This window comes from Stegostoma tigrinum, chromosome 10 (assembly GCF_030684315.1).
Source record: "Stegostoma tigrinum isolate sSteTig4 chromosome 10, sSteTig4.hap1, whole genome shotgun sequence".
In the NCBI taxonomy this organism is placed as follows: domain Eukaryota; kingdom Metazoa; phylum Chordata; class Chondrichthyes; order Orectolobiformes; family Stegostomatidae; genus Stegostoma; species Stegostoma tigrinum.
Genome location: NC_081363.1, coordinates 42,889,826 through 42,912,121, shown reverse-complemented (window position 1 = coordinate 42,912,121; position 22,296 = coordinate 42,889,826). Strand labels below are relative to the sequence as shown.

The following is a 22,296-nucleotide window of genomic DNA, read 5'->3' as shown; positions in this document are numbered from 1 at the left end:
CCACACAGGGAAGGCTGTTCCTATATTTTCTTCAAAATACCAGCAGGGCAGATGCACGTAGGCTTTAAAGTCTCAGGTTTCACACTTGCAACATAATTGCTCAACTTCTTATATTTTTGGGTGCTAGACAGGGAGGATCACCAAAATTTGTGTCACTGATTGATTGTATAATTTCCCCCAACGTCATTCTTTTCATTTTTCACCTACTCAATTTAACACCCATCCAGAGTGGGTTTCAATATCATCAGAGCTGGCTGAGTCCTGGTGGATGTATTTGTCTGACCAGGTCTGTGGCACAGAGGTGAGTAAACCTACTTAGATTCATATTATTTTTTCACCAAATCCATCTGTTGCAGATGCATTTGTTGATGACCTTATTGGTAGAAATGGCCGTTGCAACGTCCTTTTTGGGGACAAGATCCTTTCTTCACACTCTATCTTGCTGTGTGGTACTGCCACTGTACAAAATTCTGATACATTGAATACTCTCAGCTCAAAACTGGGCAATGAAGTGCTTTGGGCCATCAGCAACAATAGAATTAATTCACTTACAAGCTGTAACTTCATGGCCCGATTTATCTCTTACTCAACGTTGTTATCAAAGCAGGGGATCAACCCTGGTCCAGTGAGATGTACAGCAGAACATGCAAAGGAGCTACAAAACACATACCTAAGAATGAGGTGACAATGAGGTCAAACTACATCTCGGGACTAGAATCATAGGACAAACATACTGCAACCATTATATCATGTCCATACTGATTATCTGCATAAGCAACTCATTTACTCTCTCTCACTTGCCTTTTCCCTGCAATCTGACAAAATGTATGCAATTCTGTTCTGGAAGACTGCATTAAATTTATCTGAACCACATTCTCATGGGGCAGTGCATTTTGGATCCTAACGACTCATCGCGTAAAACAACTTTTCTTCTTATGTCAAAATTGATTCTTTTGCCAATCACCATAAATTGATGAAACTTGCTCTTCTAACTTTTTTTCTATCTGCTCTGACTAACCCACCCCTCATAATTCTGAAAACCTCTGGTAAGCTTTGTTTCTCGAAGGAGAATAATTCCAGTGATTCTAATCTATCCACTTAACAGAAGTTCTTCAACTCTGGAACCAGTGGCCTGAATTTTCCTTGCACCTTCTTGAATGCATTTACATCTCTAATACATTGCAAGCTAAGCAGTAAAAACAGCATGCAACAGACAGCTGAATAATTCCATATCCAATGGATGTGCTCCAAACTCTGCAATCTGCTGCATCTAGTTGTAAAAGTAGTGTACGATTAAGTAACTAACTGGAGGAGGAGGCAGAACAGCTGTCGTTATTCTCAATGATGGGGGAGTCCATCACATCAGTGCAAAAGACAAGCATTTGCAACCATCTTCAAACAGAACAGCTGAGTCAATGATTCACTTCACCCCAGCCTCCAGCATCACAGATACCAGGCTTCAACTTTTTCAGTTCATCCCATGTGATATCAAGAAATGTCTGAAGGGACTAGATACTGCAAAGGCAATCGAATTCTCCAACACTCCAACAATAGTATAAAAGACCAATGCTTTAGGACTTGCCACATCCCTAGCCAAGTTGTTCCAGTACAGCTATAATACCAACATCTACCCAGCAATATGAAAAATTGCTGAGGTATATTCTGTACAGAAAAAGTAGGTCAAATCCAACCCCACAATTACCGCCCCATCAGGCTCCTCTTATCGCTAAAGTGGTGGAAGGGATTTTCAACAGTATTATTGAGCAGCACCTAGTTAGCAATAACCTGCTGTGGACACTTGGTGTGAGTTCCAGCAGGTCCACACAGCTCCTGACTTCATTACAGCCTGGGTTCACACATGGACAAGAAAGCTGAATTCAAGAGGTGAGTGGAGAATGACAGCCGTTAACATTAAGGCTGCATTGAACTGAGCATGGTGTCAAGGAACCTTAGCAAAATGAGAGCCAGTGAGAATTGGGGGGTGCTCCTCAAGGCTTACAGTTTTACCTAGCCTGAGACCATAAGATATAGGAGCAAGGTTAGGCCATTTGGCTCATTGAGTCTGTTCTGCTATTTGATCCTGGCTGATATGTTTCTCAATACCCTTCTCCTGCCTTCTACCTGTAACCCTTGATCCCTTTATATCAAGAACCAATCTATTTCTGTCTTAAATACACTCAATGACTTGGCTTCCACAGATTACCAGCCTCTGGCTGAAGAAATTCATCCTCACCAGTGGTCCCTCTAATTTTCTTTCCAGATTCTCAGGCCTCTGAGATCTTCTAAAAAAAATCATAATTTTCATCATGATTATTAGACTGAGTTTTGAGATTTTTGTCCCAGAGCTCCACCTATTTGATGAAAATCTTCAAGAACTAGAAGTCAATGCTGCACAAGGTGTGCACAGAACTTTGGAGTGCAGCTTAGAGGGAACATTGCCTAACATATAGGAAAATGGTTGTGGTTGTTGGAGGTCAGTCATCTCAGTTCCAGGACATCTCTGTAGGAGCTCCTCTCAATGGTGACCAGTCCCAGCCAACTTCAGTTGCTTCATCAATGATCTTCCTTCCATCATGAGGTCAAAATTGTTCACTGATGCCCGCACAATATTGAGCACCATTCATGACTCCTCAGATACTGAAATGGTCTAGATTCAAATGTAGCAAGGCCTGGACGATATCCATACTTGGGCTGACAAGGAGCAAGTAACTTACATGTCGTACAAGTGCCAGAGAATGACTGTCTCCAGCAAGAGAAAATCTGATCATTGTTCCTCAGGTTTCAATGGCATTATCATTGCCAATTATCAATGTTCTGGGGGTTAAACGTTGCTAAAAGGAGATAAGATTTGAAGCTTTTCATCTTTCACCTATCAGAATTATGATGGAAGAAACATACTTGAACAAAGGACCACCATTTTATATAGAATGAGAAGAGGGTGCTGATTGATTGAGTTGAGCTTTTTGTTGCATGGAGATGCAGCAGATCAGTAATGATGGCCTAGCCTCGCCTAGGAGGGGATGGTGAGAGGAAGAACAGGTTAGGGAGGCGGAGACAGGCTGACTGTTCCCACTGCATCCCCAAACCAGCCCAGTTCGTCCCCTCCCCCCACTGCATCCCAAAACCAGCCCAGCCTGTCTCCGCCTCCCTAACCTGTTCTTCCTCTCACCATCCCCTCCTCCCACCTCAAGCCGCACCTCCATTTCCTACCTACTACCTCATCCTGCCTCCTTGACCTGTCCGTCTTCCCTGCACTGACCTATCCCCTCTCTACCTTCCCACCTATACCGTCCTCTCCACCTATCTTCTTTTCTCTCCATCTTTGGTCCGCCTCCCCCTCTCTCCCTATTTATTCCAGAACCCTCTCCCCATCCCACTTTTCTGATGAAGGGTCTAGGCCCGAAACGTCAGCTTTTGTGCTCCTGAGATGCTGCTTGGCCTGCTGTGTTCATCCAACTTCACACTTTTTTTTATCTTGGATAAACTATTTTCACTGGTTGTAGATTCTAGAACCAAGGGGTATAGTCTAAGAATTAGGACCAGGCCATTCAGGAGAGGTGTTAGGAAGCATTTCTACGTCTCCATGAGTATTGGAAGCTTGGCACTCTCTTCTTCAAACAGTGGTCAATGCTGACTCAACTGTTAATTTTAAATCTTAGCTGCACAAATTTTCATAAAACCAGGATATTAGAGGATTATGGGCCCAAGGCAGGCATATGGAGTTAAGCCTAAGATCATCCATGATCTCATTCAATGGCAGTGCAGGCTCAAGGGGACGAACAGCCTACTCCTGTTCCTGTGATAAGATGAAAAGCTTAAACCACTTTTCTTCTAGTAAACATTGTTTATGTTCCTTATTGTCAAACAATTATTTACATCCTTAAGGCTTTCATTGACCAGAAACTGAACTGAACTAGTTCTATCAGTACTCTGGCTCCAACAGAGGTCAGAGGCTAGGAATCTTACAGCAAGTAGCTCACCTACTGACTCCCCAAAGGCAACTACAAGTGAATCAGGTGCCTATCCCTGAAGCTTGACACCATCCAGGACAAAGTTTGGCTGGGATGATAGCCAAAAACATTTACTTTTTGCACCGTTGAAACTTAGATATTTGCAGGTATTGGGACTGGTGGAAAATGGGAAGCTTCAAAAATGAGATAATGAGATTCCAGAGACAGTATGTTCCTGTTAGTGTGAGGGGCAAGGCTGGTAGGCATACAGAATGCTGGATGACTAGAGAAATTGAGGTTTTGGTCAAGAATAAAAGGGAAGCATATGTCAGGTATAGACAGCAGAGATCAAGTGAATCCTTAGAGTATAAAGGCAGTAGGAATATACTTGAGGGAAATCAGGAGGGCAAACAGGGGGCATGAAATAGCTTTGGCAAGTAGGGGTAAGGAGAATCCAAAGGGATTCTACAATACATTAAGGACAAAAGAGTAACTGAAGAGAGAATAGTGCCCCTTACAGGTTAGCAAGGCCACCTGTGTGTGGAACTGCAGGAGATGGGGCAGATATTAAATGAGTATTTTGCATCAGTGTTCACTGTGGAGGAGGATATGGAAGATAGAGAATGTGGGGAAATAAATAGCAACATCTTGAAAAATGTCCATATTACACAGGAGGAGATGCTAGATGTCTTAAAATGCTCAAAGGTAAATAAATCCCCATGACCTGATCAGGTGTACACTAGAACTCTGTGTGAGCAAGGGAAGTGATTGCTGGGCCCCTTGCTGAGATATTTGTATCAATAGCCACAGGTAAGGTGCTGGAAGACTGGAGGTTGGATAATGTTGTGCCACTATTGAAGAAAAGTGGTAAGGAGAAGCCAGGGAACTATAGATCAGTGAGCCTGACATCGATGGTGGTCAAGTTGTTGGAGGGAATCCTGAGGGACATGATTTACATGCAATTGGAAAGGCAAGGACTGATGAGGGATGGTCAACATGGCTTTGTGCATGGGAAATCATGTCTCACTAACTTGATTGAGTTTTTTTGAAGAAGTAATGAAGAGGATTGAGGGCGGAGTGTTGGACATATCTACATAGGCTTCAATAATGTGTTTGACAAGGTTCCTCATCGTAGACTGATTAACAAGGATAAATCGCACAAAATAGAGGGAGGACTAGCTATTCGGATACAGAACTGGCTTGAAGGTAGTAGACTGAGGGTGGTGGTGGAAGGTTGCTTTTCAGACTGGTGGCCTGTGACCAGCGATGTGCCACAAGGATTGGTGCTTGGTCCACTGCTTTTTGTCATTTATATAGATTATTTGGATGTGAACATTAGAAGGTATGGTTAGTAAGTTTGCAGGTGACACCAAAATTGGAAGTATAATGGATAACGAAGAAGATTACCTCAAACTATAACAGGATCTTGATCAGATGGATCAATGACCTGAAGAGTGCAGATGGAGTTTATTTTAGATAAATGTGAGGTGCTGCATTTTGGAAAGGCAAATTAGGACAGGACTTATATACTTGTGAAACTTGAAAGGGTTTAGAAAAGATTTACAAGGATGTTGCCAGGGTTGGAGGTTTTGAGTTACAGGGAGAGGCTGAATAGACTGGGGCTATCTTCCCTGGAGCTGGAGGCTGAGGTTTGACCTTAGAGAGGTTTGTAAAATTATGAGGGGCTGGTAGAGCCCAAAACTAGAGGGAAAGGTTTTAAAGGGACCCAAGGGGGTAACTTTTTCACGCAGTGGGCGGTGCGTGTCTGGGGTGAGCTGCCACAGGAAATGGTGGAGGCTGGTACAATTAATACATTTAAAAGGCATCTGGATGGGTGTATGAATAGGAAGGGTTTACAGGTATATTGGCCAAATGCTGGCAAATGGGATTAGATTTATTTAGGATATCTGGTTGGCATGGACAAGTTGGACCAAAGGATCTGTTTCTGTGCTGTATATCTCTATGACTCAGCAGCAACAGTCTGTACTACCTATAAACTGCACTGCAGAAATTTGCCAATGCAACTTAGCATATTCTAAAAGCATGACCCCTTACTATCTCAAAGAATAAGCACAGCAGATATATGAGAACACTATGACTGTGAAGTTCCCTTCCAATCCATACAAAAATCCCTATATTGAAATGTATCCTGTTCCTTTAGTGTCACTGGGTCAAATTCCTGGGGCTCCCTCCTTAACAACATTGTGGGGCTGTGTACACCAAATGCACTGCAGTGGTTCAAAAGGGTAGTTCACGGTGTTTTCCAACCAGCAAAACCACATCCTGTAAGTGAATAAAAATAAATTACTCCCATCTTGTTTTTTTTAATCCCAAGTAATTTTCTCCTTGAGTCTTGAACAGAATTTCGAAAAGTTCTTTCAAAGGGAAGGGTCTGTGTAGCCACTAAAATGTTTGCACGACATCAGTTCTCTCTGTTTAAAACAAAATAAATCTCCGGCTGCCTGTTTCTTCCTGCATCTACACCACTCGGTCAAAACATTTCCCTCTGAGTGGGGCACTTGTTACTCAGTGTTCGCTCAGAGTTCAGCACATGGCTAGTTTTCTTCTGCACTGTTTGCCTCTTCCCAGGAGTGAATTCCTTTTCATTCCTTCACTGACTGTATCTGTATTGGTGTTGCCACGGCATCTTTTATTTCTTGTCCTTTTTTTTTGAAGTGCGGCCGATGACTGCAGTGAGGACCACGATCGTTTCTCCAATGCATCAGTGGATAGGCCTGGTGGATCTCAAAGCAGCCTATATCCTCATTGCCAGTTTTCTTCTTATTAAGGATCAGCAGGCTGAAACGTTAGCTTGCAAGGGCTTTCTTAAGGTGATGCTCACACTCACTGGGCAGCAAGATCAAACTTTTCCTGCCCAAAGTGGCAGATGATGACATTATTATATTATGTGACTGGACTGTTAAAGTGACAGTCCAGCATACTTAAACAAATACGTAACAACAAGAATAAAGCATGTAAGTGGCATTGAAGCCAATGTCTTCTGATCTTATGTCTGCATTTTTTGAATGCAAAGAAATCAAAAAGTGCTTTTGAGTGCTTCTCAACTACATCATGAATCTGCTGTTAGAGCAGGGGCAAGTAACTCTTTGACATACAAACATACAAATTGGGAGTAGAAGTAGGCTAATAAAGCCTTCCATGTAGTCATTAATACTTTGTAAAATAAATCTTTAGAAATTGTCTTCTGATTCTAAAATTTTGAATGCATTTGGTCTGTTTTGTTTGCTGTTGGACACTTGTTGGTCTTTGTTTGGTGTGTTGCAGACTATGCATAATTTTGAATACTTGAAACTCCTTGGAAAAGGTACATTTGGAAAGGTGATTCTAGTAAAAGAGAAAGCCTCTGGGAAATATTATGCCATGAAGATTCTAAAGAAAGAAGTAATTGTAGCAAAGGTAACAACTCATCACCATTAGTGCTGGAAAATAGTTTAATTTATGAAGCTTCATTGACTATTTTTCACTAAAACGTTTAATCTTCTTAAACAGTCTATTCATTTACTATCTGTTATTTGAACTGAAATTCAGTTCTATTATTGCTATGCCTTGGTTTTTCTTGATCTACAACTCTTTTATCTTTGATACAGGATGAAGTAGCACACACTGTGACAGAAAACAGAGTGTTACAAAATTCTAGGCATCCATTCTTAACTGTAAGTACTTACTCACACACTACAGGAGATGTTAATTAACTACTCTGTTGCAAAAGCTCAAAATTCATGCACATAATACATCCAATTTGACTTTTTTAATTATATAATTTAATATTTTCTTTTGAACAGACTCTTTCGGATCTGTCATAGAGAGAAGCCAAAGCAAACTGTTCAAATGAGTTTTTGAAAGTGCATAGATTATTTTGCTTTTTGAAATGCACTTTATGATTTTTAATTCACTTTGATCTTTTCTAGCATCACCATTTAGCAAAATTGAACGTAATTTGCTTGACATCTAATCGGTGTAATCTATTTGTATATTACTTGGGGAGAAGTTTGGAGTTCGAGAAATTTGATTGCACCAGACAGTAAAGGCCTGAAGTCTGAGCTTGTTGAGAAGCAGAATATCTCAGGAGTCTTACTGCCCTACCCTAAAGAGGAGAAAGAAATCAACCTCACTGATGTGGCCTCAAGAGCACATTGTGACCACGTCTCAGATGTTGAGCATTTTAGATATCATTGAAATGACTAAATTGATTATTGGACCTTATTTTTCAACTCCTACATCATTTTTTTTGTGTTCTGAGATTTAACCCCATAGCATACTTTAATAGCTGCCAAAATAACTTGCAGTTAGGACTAATGCTGTATTCATGACATGGAATTTGTTTAAAAATAAGTCCTTGCAATGAATTCAATTAAATTAAAGACCAAGTAATAAAATTCCTTTCACCTTGTTATCATGGTTTCTGCAATATTGTAAATCACATATTCATCACAGTAGTACATTGAAAAAAATCTTTTTTCAGGGAAATGTTTGTATTGATTGTGTAAATGTTACGCATATACTTTAAATGCTTAAAGGTTATGTCTAGTACCTTGCATATTGTTAGCAAAGGTAATATTTGTACAATCAAATATTTTATTCCTGAGCTGTGAACTATATAAGTCATGTATTGTACAGGTTAATGAATTCCTTCCTGACTCATCTATATACAAGTAGAATTTTAATCTATGATGTTTTCAAAGAAAAAATTCTTGATTTGCTTCATTATTTTTCGCTGTATAAGAGTTTAACTGAGACTTAAGGCAGAGATTAGACAGTTTTTTGTTTCTGGCAAAACTAGAATCAGAAAAAATGCATGTGTTTCTGTTCACAGAGTAATACCCAACTTATGAAGTGTTCAAGTCAGCATGGCTTTTCATAAGAATCAAACTTTATTTGCAGTGCAGGATTGCTGTTACTGATTAAATGACCTAGTTATTTAAACAAAAGAATCTGTTTAGTTCTATTAAATTATGTTTCTCATTTAAGGTATTTTTTTCTTCAAGGCACTGAAGTATTCTTTTCAGACAAATGATCGTTTGTGTTTTGTTATGGATTACGCAAATGGAGGTGAGGTATGGAGGAATTTTTTTAATTGAGAAAGGACATCCAAAATGTTTGCTTTTTCTCCTGTTAGATTTCCGTTCCTGTTTTTTTAGGATATTCCTGGTTGAATAAAGGTTTACAACATAGTATTGTCACTTGAGAGTTTTGGTTCTAGAGATGATTGGGTTTTTGGTTCTGGTATTGTGAAAGTACTTGTTTGTTGTTTCCAAAAAGTTAGAAAGTCATTTTTTTAACGGTGAGCCAACTTTACAATTTCTAATAAAGCTCAGGACTTCAGTGAAATGCCTAGTAAGCTATCAGGTGAATTAATGTCTTACTTGCTGATTGAAATTTTGTGATTGATGAAAAGCAGATGGCCATGGCCATAACTGGGCTTCAGTATGAGAAGAAATGGCTCCTACCAGCAGAAGTGCCATTTAGCTTTCAAGAGTCTCCAGGCTGCCCAGGGCTGGAAAAAAATCTCTAGGCTGTCTGGAATTAAAATAGATAACCGAGGAGTGATCCTTCACTGTGTTTGAGTTACTGTAAAGAATATTGGTGTGAACAAGGAATGAATTTTTCTCTTTGCTTTTTTTGATCGTTCCAAATTATCTACGTGATGACTCAGTGTTTTTCTCCCTTTTGCATAGTAAATTATGTCCTTTTGATAAAAGTATTTTGTTAGTCTCGTGTGAACATGTTCAGTGACGACTGACCAGCATGGCAACCAAATTGCAAAACTAAAATTTACGTTCCATTAAGCCAGGTTTCACTCTGGGATCTGATTTGTCCAGTACTACCATCGGATGGAATTGTAACACTCAGTACAATTTAACTTTCACTATGATAAGAATCACAGCTATTGATCATTGCTGATGATGATTCTCAGTTAACGGTGCTTCTACTTGTAGTGACTGGAAGATGCAGAAGAACTAAAGTTCTAAATAATATTTTCCCCTTTTACTTTTATCCAATGGTCTAAAATCACATGTAATATCCCTCCCTTTATCTTGGCAGAAATGATTCAGCGTGGCATGAATGGGCACTGAAGCCCATTGAACTCCCCTGGCCTGTGTGGCTCAGTACTTACTGGACAAATTTACAGAATAGTTGACTTATAATTGAAACATGAATAACTATGGTCAGTGTTTTTTGTAACTCTTAGTATATGTTTTTATTTCAGTTATTCTTTCACCTGTCAAGAGAACGTGTTTTTTCTGAAGACCGTGCCCGTTTCTATGGAGCAGAGATTGTCTCTGCCTTAGATTATCTCCATTCTGAAAAAAATGTAGTGTATAGAGATCTTAAGGTAGGAAAGACATTGTGCAGTGCATTGCATCATTTGAGTACAGTAAACTGTTAATAATAAAATGTTCTTGAGTGATGTAAAACATATCTCTCTTTGCAGAATTACCAACAAGATTCCCCAAAACGGGTATTGAATCATTCAAATTAAAAATCGTATCTTTAAGTTGTTGAGTAAAGTGTCAGCTTAATATGTGAAAATTAATTTAAGAGTTTAAGCTGATTAGCAATAACTAGTTTCTTTATGCTCAGTGTGTTGCTTAATTTTGTTTAGTTGGAAAACCTTATGCTGGACAGTGATGGTCACATTAAGATAACTGACTTTGGACTTTGCAAAGAAGGTATCAAGGATGGAGCAACTATGAGAACATTCTGTGGAACTCCAGAATATCTTGCACCAGAGGTTTGTTGTTTCATTTTATTACTTATTTTTATCCTGTGCCATTTTTGCGCTTTATCAAATGAGGGATAATGTGACTAGAGAACAAAGTATGCTTACCACATTTACTTTCCATTGTTGGCATCAAGCATTTCCAGGTGAAATGCTGTTCAACCTGATGTTCTATTTAAGTATATTTCTGCTGAATCTCAACAGCATGCCTTAAGCCAATCCTGTAGTTTTCTGATGCACTAGTGTCTGTGTGTTTGAGTGAGGTACCTGTTTAATGCCAATTGAACTGCTGGCTAATTCTTTTGTCTTACTGGTCTGAACTTACTGGAAACAAATCTTGTTCAGACTCACTGCAGCATTCCCTCATTACCATGCTGCACTGTGAGAAGCGCTACCCTTCATGATAGAGTAGACCAGGCCGTGGCCGCTCTGCCAGATGGACATTAAATGACATTATTTGAAGAACAGCAGGGGTATATTCCCAGTGTTATGGCTTATATTTATATCTTAACCAGTATTTTTTTTTAATGTATTTAATGGTATTATATTTCACAGTTGTTTGTCGGACTTGGTTGTGCTAAATTCGTTGAAGTATTTCCCAACACTGACTACATTTCATTAGCAAGTATTTGGCTATAAAGCACTTAGAGGTGTCCATTGGCTTTGAAAGATTTTCTGTCAATGCATATCCTTTCATTTTGCACAAAACATAGCATTGAAACTAGTGTTAGGATAAATTTTGAGCAAAGCAAAGATTCCTTTGAATTTAAACTAATTTAGTTAGTAAACCCACTAAGATATATCTCTGAGCACAAATATCAGGATTTATGTTGATAGCAATATTTGTCTATTAACAGTTTTTGAAATGGCAAATGGTTAATTTTAACACACTTCCTCATCTTTTAACCATGCGATTTTGTTGCTAGACACTTGGTTCCCTTTGCGAATACCACACTGAACTATTTGTTTCTCTTATTTGCATGCTAGTAAGCATTGAAGTATCACTTTGGTAACTTTGGAACCTTAATGCAATTTTTTTTAAAAATTACTTGACTTGAATCACTTTCCTGTCATCAGCCTCTGTTTGTTTTGAAAATTCTACTGTTTTGGAGTATTTGGTTTAAACAACAGGTCTGCTGAGGAGATTGCAGCACAGTAATATCTTGTATTAATCAATTATAAGTGTCTTAAAGTACAGTGCTTAGGTGCATTTTGAAACAAAAAAACAGGCTTTTGGAGCTTTTAAAAATTAGGATTGTTGAAACAACATCAAAATATGCTGTAAAGTAAAAATATCTAAATATGGTTTATTAATTATTGGAGCTTTAATCGTGTTTTATGCATATTGTTATGTGGTCAGGCAATTTCTGTAAAGCCCATATGACCTGATATGAGGTTGCAAACTTCATTGATACCATTTTCAGCTGCAGTTCAAAGTTAAGTGCATAATGCTGGAAAACCTCACTCGATAGATTAAGTGAAAATGTTTTAACCAATAAATTTAGAGTGTCACCAATAAAATTTATTTTCGACCCAGGGAAAGTGTTTTGTGACATTCCTTCAAGAAGCATATTTAAAAAAATTGGTGTCAAATTTAAAAGAATAGTATAGTTTTGAATATTATTATCAATGTGACTCAAAGACCACAGCTTTAGGTATTTTTCATAACCATGTTTGGGCTCTGACAAGAGAATAAATTATAGGAATTTATGAAATGTGAACATATAGAGAGGTTTGTGGGGATTTGACATCAGTACTGGGGAAAATGGGATCTATATTGATTGGATGATCTCCAGATGAACCATGATGAGCCCAGTGTTCTTCCTGCAAAACTAAGGAAATAGCATGAAGTCAAGATTAAATGGTTCAGGGAAGGGATAAAATTTGGGAATATGCAATAAATCAAAGAGTAGAATCAAGGCCAAAGAGAAAAATATTAATATGTGGAATTATAAATAAACTGTGAAATTACAAATCTAAAAGTAGATCAAGAGAACAGCCTTGAATTTACAAAAAGAATGAAATGATTAAACTAATGGCCCTATATCTGCATGCATATAGGATTTAAAGAAGAACAGCTGAGACCAGAGCATAAATATAAACTAATAGGTACAAACAGTCATTACATAGAAATGGCTGCAGGATGACATTGACAGGGACATGAACTTTTAGACATGCAGGAAGCTTGGAAAAGGTGCAGAAGTGGCTCTGGCAATTAATGCTGAATTGCCACTGTAGATGATCTAACTTCAGGTAATCAAGATATGGGAGCAGCTTGGGTAGAGAGGGGAAATGGTAAAGACAATAAGTCACTTATGGGAGTGATGCTCAGGCCTCTAGTCGTAACCACACGATAGGGTGAAGTGTAAAGGAGGAAATAATGAGCCTATCAGAAAGATATGGTGATAATCATGGGAGATTTTAATCCACATAGTGACAGACAAAGGTAGTCTAGAGGAACAGTTCATAGAAAGTCTGTGGGATTGTTTCTTAGAGCAGCATGCTCTACAGCTAATGACAAAGATAGGTAGTGAAGAGTACTTAAAAAGGGTACAAAAAGATAGACGTAGTTGAAATCAGTGGACAAGGATTTGGCAGAGCATAATGTGAGGAAATGTGAAATTTTCCAATTTATGATGATGAATTAAAAGGAAGCATATTGTTTAAATGGTGAGAGCTTGCAGAGCTCTGCAATGCAGAGGAACCTGGTGCCCTACTTCATGAATTGGCAAAGGCTAGTTTGAAATTACAGCAAGTAATTATTAAAGCTCACAGGATGTTGACATTTATCACAGACAGATTTGAATACAAAATTAAGGAATTTATGTTTCAGTTGTACAGGACATTATTGAGACCACACCTGGAGTCCTGTGCACAGTATTGGACACCTCATTTAAGGAAGGATGTAAATGCTTTTGAAGTAGTTCAGAGAAAGCTTACCAAATTTGTTCCTGGATTGGTTGGTTTTTCTTATAAGGAAAGACTAGATAGACTAGACTTATATCTAGAGGAATTTAGAAAGGTAACAGGTAACATGATTGAAATATGTAAAATCTTGAAGGGTCTTAACAGGGTAGATGTGGTGAGGATATTTCTCCTACTGGGAGAATCTAGAAACATGAGTCACTTTAAAAATCAGGGAGTCCCATTTAAAAAGATCAGACAAATTTATTTCTCTGGGGGTCATGAGTCTGTGGAACTCTGTACCTGAAAAGGTGGTGGAAGCAGAATCCTTGGATATCTTCAAGGCAGAGGTAGATATATTCTTGTTAAGTAAGAGGGTGATAAATGAGGGATAGACAGGAGTGTGGGTTTGAGGTTAAAAAAGTAAGGCCAGCCACAATGTTATGGATTAGGGTAGGAAACTTGGGTGACAGATATGCCTGCTGCTGCCCCTTGTTCCTGTGTTTCTACAATGAATATAAACATTCAGGAGTGTACTCTTGCAATCACCTTTTTAAGTCCATGTTGCACTGAACACTGGTACTATTGAAAGTATTGAAAATTATGCTGTCATTAATAAAAGCTGAAGGTGGGCAAAAGAATTCCTTCCATTAAGAAGGACCTAGGGATGTTTACAACTAAGAACAATTTGTTCAAGTCTGGATCATTGTGCTGTCGTGCAAATTTAAAACCCCGTGTTTTTTCTGTTTGCTAACCTCAATGATGCACTTCCATCGAAAAAGTGGATGCTTCTTTTGCTTTAATGTCATCTTTTAACATGGGTTCTGGAATGTAAAATAGTTGCTTCTGTTTACACAGTTGTTGCATAGTTGTTTTTAGCTGCATGATGGAATTTGGTTCTGGGAATGGGAGTATCTTGGAAATGTGAGCTTCTGGTTATCAAAGGCTTCAGTGTTTATCACTGCCTTGGTTCCTCTTGTAAATTGTGTTAAACAGCTGTCATGTGTTGTACTTGTGATATTCTAGTGCTACCCATTTTAACAGACTTTGGTTTTCTCATTGTTTCAACGTAATGTTCACAAATGGGGATGTGGTGTGGGCATTCTGCAAATGCCATCAGAGTTCCTTTATTTTTACAGCTGAGTTACTTAACAACAGTCTTTGATTAATTGAAGTCAATTTTATTGATGGTACCTCCACGAACTATGTAAAACTTAACAAAAAGAAAATCAGGAGCCTTTCCAGAGGCTCATGCCAGTTGGAAACAATTATTCCAACCTGCTGCCTCCCTGCAATGAATAACAGGAGATATAGACCTGTAGCAAGTCTTAGGTTTCATCTAGGTTTGTAAGCTAGTGGAAGGCTGGGGCAGTTAATCTCAGTTGCTCTTATTAGGGAGGCAGCCACTGGGGAGCACTATGCAGCAATCCCTGTTGGATTTTTCTATGCCAAATGCAGACTGACTGCCCTGCTCAGTCAAATAATAGCAGTTCTGAAGAAGAATCAAATGGGACTCCATATTAACTGTTTCCGTCTCTCCACAGATGCTACCAGATCTACTGAAATAGTCCAGCACTTTGTTTTTATTTCAGATTTCCAACATGCGGTGTATTCTGCTTTTATTAACAGAATATTTTTTCTTGCTGGGTAAGAAAGACTGCAATGGTCTGAGTTTTGAGATTTAAAACTGATAACTTCAGAAAGTGCTAACGTGGAACATATCACAGGAGATAGTAGTTACACGCAATCCAAAGCTGAACTGGTGGATCTGCTGGATGGTCTTGAGATACAGAAGCTTGCAAATTGAAGACCAAGATGGCAAAGCTTGGTTGTAATAGTTTGAGAGACTATACCTTTCTTATTTCTTTGAAGAGTTCTTGGCTTGTATAATTTTCTGGCTGAGGATTGAGCTCTCACTGCAATGAATGAGCTGTTGGATTAATGGAGCTGGTTTTAAAAAAAAATTGATTGGAGCTTTTCTTAGAAATTTGTATGGAAACAGCAACTGGGACTTCTTATTATGCAGCAGAACTCATTCAAACAGTTAATAGTAAGGTTAAGAGGGAGATCTTTTTTAGGAAAGGTCACTTTAATAGTCAGGAATATTAATAATGGATGATGTAAAAGTGAAGTGGGACCAACTGCCTTTAATATCAAGGCTGCAGTTCATTGAATGTGGCACCAAATAACCTTAGTCAAACCCAAGCCACTGGCAATAAGGGAAAACTTTCCATTTGAATTCGGAAGTTTGTTATTGAACTCAAAATATCAATTCTGTTTCCCTCTTTGCAGATTTTGCCAGATCCCCTGAGTTCCTTACATACATTCTCTTTTCAAAACTTTTGACTTGTTGGAGTCATATCCAGGCCAAAGCAAGCTAGTTGTGATTCTTGGTGTTCAGACACATTGGTCTACGAATGTGACTGTTGAGTTCCTCAGGATAGCGTTCTAGGCCCAAATATCCTAAGCTGCTTTATCAATGCCCTTCTGTGCATTGTAAGGTCACAACGGATAGTTACTTATGTTTAATTGGTGTCCTGTGCCATTTGTAAGTTCTCACATACTGAAGTAGTGTATGTCCATATACAGCAACATTTAGATAATGTTCAGGTTTTGACTGAGAATTGGCAAGTAATAATTGCACTGCACAAATGTCGAGCAATGACCACCTCCAACAGGAGAGAATCTAACCATCGCCCTTGTAAAGTAACAGCATTATCATCTCTGAATACCTCACCATCAACATTCTGAATGTTACCATTGTTCAGAAGAAGAACTGGACAGCCATGTGCATACTGTGGCTACAAGAATAGGTCAGAGTCTGGAACTTTTGTGGGACGTAACTCAACTCATGACTTCCAAAGCCTGTCCATTATCTCCAAGAGGGAAATGAAGAGTGTGATGGGATATTCTCCTTTTGCCTGGATGACTATGGCTGCAGTCAGAATAATTAAATGGTATCGAGTCTGCTTATTTGCTATTCCATTCATCACCACAAGTATCCACTTCATCCACCATCAATGCATAGTGGCAGTAATTTGCTAAGACAGTTTTAACAGCACCTTCTAAACCTGTGACTTCCGTCACCTGGAAGGATAAGAATATCCATGTGAGCATGCACACCTGCAAATTTCCATCCAGTCATCCTGATTTGAACAATATTCCGCTCACTTGCTATTCTTTGGCCAAAAACTCCCTTCCTAACAACACTATGGGTGTACCTACACCAGATGGCCATCATTGGTTTATGAAGGCAGCTGACCATCACCTTCTCAAAAGCAAGTAATTAGAGGCGAGAAACAATGCTGGCCTTGCCAACAACACATCGATTCCCTGAAGAAATGAAAGAGAGCTAGCTGTTGGCATGTGAGAACAGCCAGCTCAGCCCATGCACTTTCATTAAATGCAATAGCTAAATGTGGCTGGGAGGTTTCTTCCTGACAGCACAGCTGACATCAAAAGGTCTCCAGGTAAAGAGCTCAAGCCTGAATATTTCCTGTTATAATCCTGATCATGTTGTATGGTAATTGTTATATAAAAGTGAAGTTTTCCAGAAAAATAACCTGTCTCAGTTACCCCTGTTCAATTGATTTTTAAATATGACATGGGTTATTAATGGAGAAACAGCAATGCATATTTGGCTCACAAAATCAAAATACTGCCAATGCTGAAATAAAAGCAAATAGTGCTGGAAATATGCAGTTTTTTCTCCACCACAGATGCTGTCTGAGTCAGATTTAACATTTCAGATCTGTGACCTTACATCAGAACAAATCTGCTATGCTCAGTTGTTTTAAAGGAGGCACAAATAATAAAGGAATCGAACCATCACGTTCGATTTGAACTATCCAAAGTGCACTTATGAAACTAAATGATAGAGTTATTGCATGTGTCTGTTAACTCTGTGTAGGAAGGCTCAGGTGTACTAGTAGACTCTTTCTCTGGAGCCATGTGGAAAGGAATTGAAAACAAAGCTGTTGTTCGTATTTAAAATGAGAATTTGAGACCCGATGCTGCATTTAGGCAGTTTCTACAGTTATTATCATTGTAGAATCTAATTTTAATCTTTTCCCTCTCTACCTTATTTCAGTGTTTCTAGTATTGTGTGCTTTAATCTAAGGAATATTGATAATGTTGATTTGCTAAAATTGCCTCCTACCTTCGTTTCATGGTGGAGAAATGTATAGCCATGCTGTTGCAGAATTAACTCTGACTAATACTTTTGTATGTTGGGCCAATGCAATGTAACTTAATGGCTGTTCCTGCCAGTAAAGGGTTGTTAGTATGAAATGGATCAAGAACTCCAAGTGGGGATTTAAAATGACAGCTGTGGAACTTGTAATAAAACACACTGCAAGTCAGTATTGCAAGCACCTGAAAAGGGGGAGGGTAAGATTAATCCGAATTAAGATGCACTTAATTAACTGCAACATCTTTGGAAAGTTGCATCTTTTTAATTTTCAGTTCTGTTGATTGGAAAATCCTGAATTTTGGGTGCAGTGATACCTTCCAAGCAGCAAAAAAGATTCTGATTACTCTTAAAAGAGTCGATGAGTGTAGCTCCTGGAATTCTGGCTGGCAAGCAGCTGTGTTCCTCCTATACATATATGGGGCAGCTGTACAACCAGCTGTCGCTTGGTTTGAATCATTTGGGCAGGAGCTGCTGTAAATAGACCTGTGTGTAAGTAATATAATACCTGCTCAGATTCTTGTCAGCAGATGAGTTTTACTTTTCTCCACAAACCTTTTTAAGAATTAAAAATGAGCAGTTACACCGGCTAATAATGCTATTAAGGAGGTCAGTGAAATCACCCTATGAGGTAATTTCAGAAGACATTTGATTCTGAACTCAAAAGAAATATTTTTTCTTGAAATGTAAGTTTAAATTCAGCAGATGTCTTATTTTTAAAAAATACACCGTAAATTAAATTTCCAAACAACTTAATAAGGCTCCTTAGACATCATTTTACAAACGCATGACCCTCACCACCTAGAACAACTAAAACAGCAAATACAGGGTATCACAGCCACTTGTGGGTTCTCTTCATGGCTCACACCATCTTGACTTGGAACTGTATCAGTTCCTTCACTGATGCTGGGTCAAAACCCTGGAACTCCTGTTGAGAAGCACAACGGGTGGTACCTACATCATATGGACTTCAGTGGCTCAAGAAGGTGACTGAAGGGCAATTAAGTGGGCGATAAATGTCTAGACAGCAGTGCCTAAATCCCATGAACGAATAATGGAAAACAAATTAAACTCCCTGAATAAATTGAATGACCGAGCTTCCATTGCGTACACAAACCTGGTGCACAAATACTAAACCACAAACAATGGACAAGGTGCAGTTTTCAAGGGCTTCTAGTTTTGTTTAAGAAGAAAGGTTCATGTCAATTTTCTCATACCTAATTGGTCACAAATAGAGACACTTACCAGTGTGTCCAATCATAGAATCACTCGCTGAAGCTTCTGAATGTGTTTAACTGCATATGTGTTCATTCTGAAGTTACTGCCAGTTTCAGAGAATCATTACAGCAAAGGCTGACAGTTTAGTCATTATTTGTACTCTAGAATCCAGACCTTTATAGTTTTATCCCCTTACAAATTAATGGTGATGGAGGGATGTTTGGAATGCACTGTATCTATAATCAGTGTTTAAAGTGAAACCTTCTATATTGCATTGTTTCGGAACACTCAAGTATGCAGCTTTTCAGATAAATAATGGATCATTTCTACATCAAAATCATAACTGCAGTTCTCTTCACTTGTGTGTGACTTTCACCGCCTCCAGACCAGATTACTCTAACAGAATTCCAACTTTTCAAAAATTGTACATTTGTATGTTTTGGATCAAAGTCTGCTTGCCTATCATCACCTTCCATGCACACCTGTATTGATTCCCAGTTCTCCCATGTCTAGAATTTAAAATGATCCATTTCCCTAACATCAGGATGCTCTCCCTTACTTAACCTTATTAGTGCCCTGAATGGATTCAGCTACCTTATTGCTGCTTACAGGAATTTCATCCCTAAACCCTTCTATCTGACTTTCTTCCTTTTAAGACTGCTTAAAATGCAATGTTTTGAGTGGATTTTCAATCATCTTTTTCATCCCTTCGTTTGTCAGCGTCTTTCCTCTTTGATAATCCTTGGAACATTTTTCTATACTAAAATATAGTTTGTGAATGCACCTCATACAAACAGAATGTTCCAACATTTTTAAGGCAAAGATAAATATATTCTATTATCCAAGGGGATGGAACATTGTTGTGGACATACAGGAACGTCAAATTGACATTAAAACTAGCAGGACCAAGTTCATATTGAAATTCCAGATGATGCAAGCCTACTTGTCTAGCCTTTCCTCATAAGGCAATCCACCCAATCCAGACACTAGTCTCGTAAACTATTTCTGAACTACTTCCAGCGCATCCTTCCATAAGTGCAGTGTCCAATACAGTACACAGTACTGGTCTCGCCAACACTCTGCACTACTCACACATAACCTCCCTATTCTAGCATTCAATTCACTTCACAATAAAACATAACATTCTCTTAGCTTCCCTTGTGTTTGCTGTGCATTTATACTAATCTTCTGCAATTTATGCATTAGAACACAGATCTTTCTGCGTGTTAGAATTCTACAACCTTTCACAATTTGCTTTTTCTTATTCTTTCTGTAAAAATGGACACTTTTGCACTTTTATACAATACATTGCATTTGCCAGATCTTTGCCCATTGATATGCGTTTGTAAGCTCCTTACATTCACTTCATAGTACACTTTACTGCTTATCTTCGGGCCATCAGCAAATTTAGCTTTAGTCCCTTCATCTAAATCATTTATATAAATTGTAAAATTTGAGGGCTCAGTGCTGACCCCTGTGGCACACCACACATGACATTATGCCACCTTGAAAAAGACAAATTTACTCCTACTCTCTGCTTCCCATAACTGGCCAATCTTCTAATCATTACACCTGACACCATGACCTTTTATTTTCTGCAATAACCTTTTGATATAGTACCTTGTCAAATGCTTTCTGGAAATTAAAATACAATACATTCACTGGTTACCCTTTACCTGCAGCATTAATTCAAATAACTAATAAATTAGTTAAGCATGATTGCCCTTTGGTAAAACTGTGTTGGCTCTGATTGCCTTGAACTTATTGAAGATCCCTGTTGCAATGTCATCATTGATCTTCTTAGAATCCTACAGTTACGAAGCCAGTTATTCAGCCCATTGAGTCCACACTGACCCTCTGAAGAGCATCCCACTCTCCCACTCCTTATCTCCACTGCCCTATCCCTGTAACCGTGCACTTCCTATGGCTAAATCACCTCGGTTGTACATCTGTGGACACTATGGGCAATTTAGTATGGCCAGTCCACCTAACCTGCATATCTTTGGACTGTGGGAGGAAACTCAAACAGACACGGGGAGAATGCACAAACTCCACGTAAACAGTCGCCTAAGGCTGGAAGTGAGCCTGGGTCCCTGGCGCTGTGAAGTTTTGTCCATGTTGCTTTGACTCCTTCTTTTCCTGGACATGGCTAATTGCTTTCAATTCCTGTATAGCTTTGTCCATGTCCCTTAAACAGACTTAATGCTGCTTCTTTCATTTATGAAGTGTTATTAACGTTCTGAAGTTTACACACTATCGCATGCCCTTGTTTAAATTCAAAATAGTACTTTTGGACCTGCGCTGCTTTTCTTTAAACTATATGTAAAATTCAAATATATTATGCTCGCTGCCACCGAGGGGTGCACTGAGTATGGACCAGTAATTATTCCTATCTCATTTGTAAAAAAAGCTATAGCCTGCTGTGTGGTTGGTGCTGGTCTAAGAAATTGTCCTGAAAACTTACAATGAATTCTTCATCTAAACTGTTCCCATTTTTCTAGTCTGTGTCAGTTAACGTCCCTCATGACAGTTGCTGTTCCCATTTGACAAGTGCCCATTATTTCTTCCTTGATACTCTGCCCTACCATGTTTGGAGGGGATTGGGGGGCTGTACACAACTCCCACAAGTGACCTCTTGCCTTTTATTATTCCTCATCAACTCAGACAGCTGCTGCGTTCTGGTCTCTTGAAATTTATATCATTTCTCTCTATTGAGCCAATGTCATCTTTATTTAAAAAAGCCACTTCTCCACGTTTTCCTGGCTACCTGTCTCTCCTATATGTAACATACCCATCAATGTTTAGGTCCCAAACTAGGTCATCCTACAGCCACATCTCCTTAATAATCACTAGATCATACATATTTACCTTTGTTTATATTATTAGTTAATTCGTTTTGCAGCTTGGTTAACTAGACGACTGGTTTGCAATGGGGATAAGGGGATAAGGCAGGAACAGGATACTGATTGTGGATGATCAGCTATGATCATAACGAATGGTGGTGCTGGCTCGAAGGGCTGAATGGCCTACTCCGGCACCTATTGTCTAATGCAAAATGATGCCTCCTGTACTGACTGCAGGTACCATGAAGGCTCTGTTTTCTCAAGCTCACCCCTTACCTTAGGCATGGTTTAAGGTTAAACTACAAGCAGTCATTTTTCTCTAGTGAGGGAGAAGCCTATTGTCACCTGGGACTTTACGTTTGTCCTTAATGCTACATGCTTTAACTATTTTTCTTTATTATTTTTGTAACATTTATTTTTATTTGCTGGATGGTCTTAGAATTCTGTCCC

The 22,296-nt window shown here is 38.8% G+C and overlaps 1 protein-coding gene across 3 annotated transcripts in view; it reads left to right on the top strand.

Moving 5' to 3' along the window:
- Window positions 1–22,296, top strand: part of akt1 (v-akt murine thymoma viral oncogene homolog 1) — a 110,848-nt gene that overhangs the window by 82,197 nt on the left and 6,355 nt on the right. For all 3 annotated transcript variants that reach the window (XM_048538326.2, XM_048538325.2, XM_048538327.2), the window contains exons 6-10: window positions 7,236–7,367; window positions 7,559–7,624; window positions 8,957–9,025; window positions 10,180–10,305; window positions 10,576–10,704. In XM_048538326.2, coding sequence (XP_048394283.1) covers window positions 7,236–7,367; window positions 7,559–7,624; window positions 8,957–9,025; window positions 10,180–10,305; window positions 10,576–10,704 — 522 coding nt within the window. The remainder of the gene's footprint in view (window positions 1–7,235; window positions 7,368–7,558; window positions 7,625–8,956; window positions 9,026–10,179; window positions 10,306–10,575; window positions 10,705–22,296) is intronic.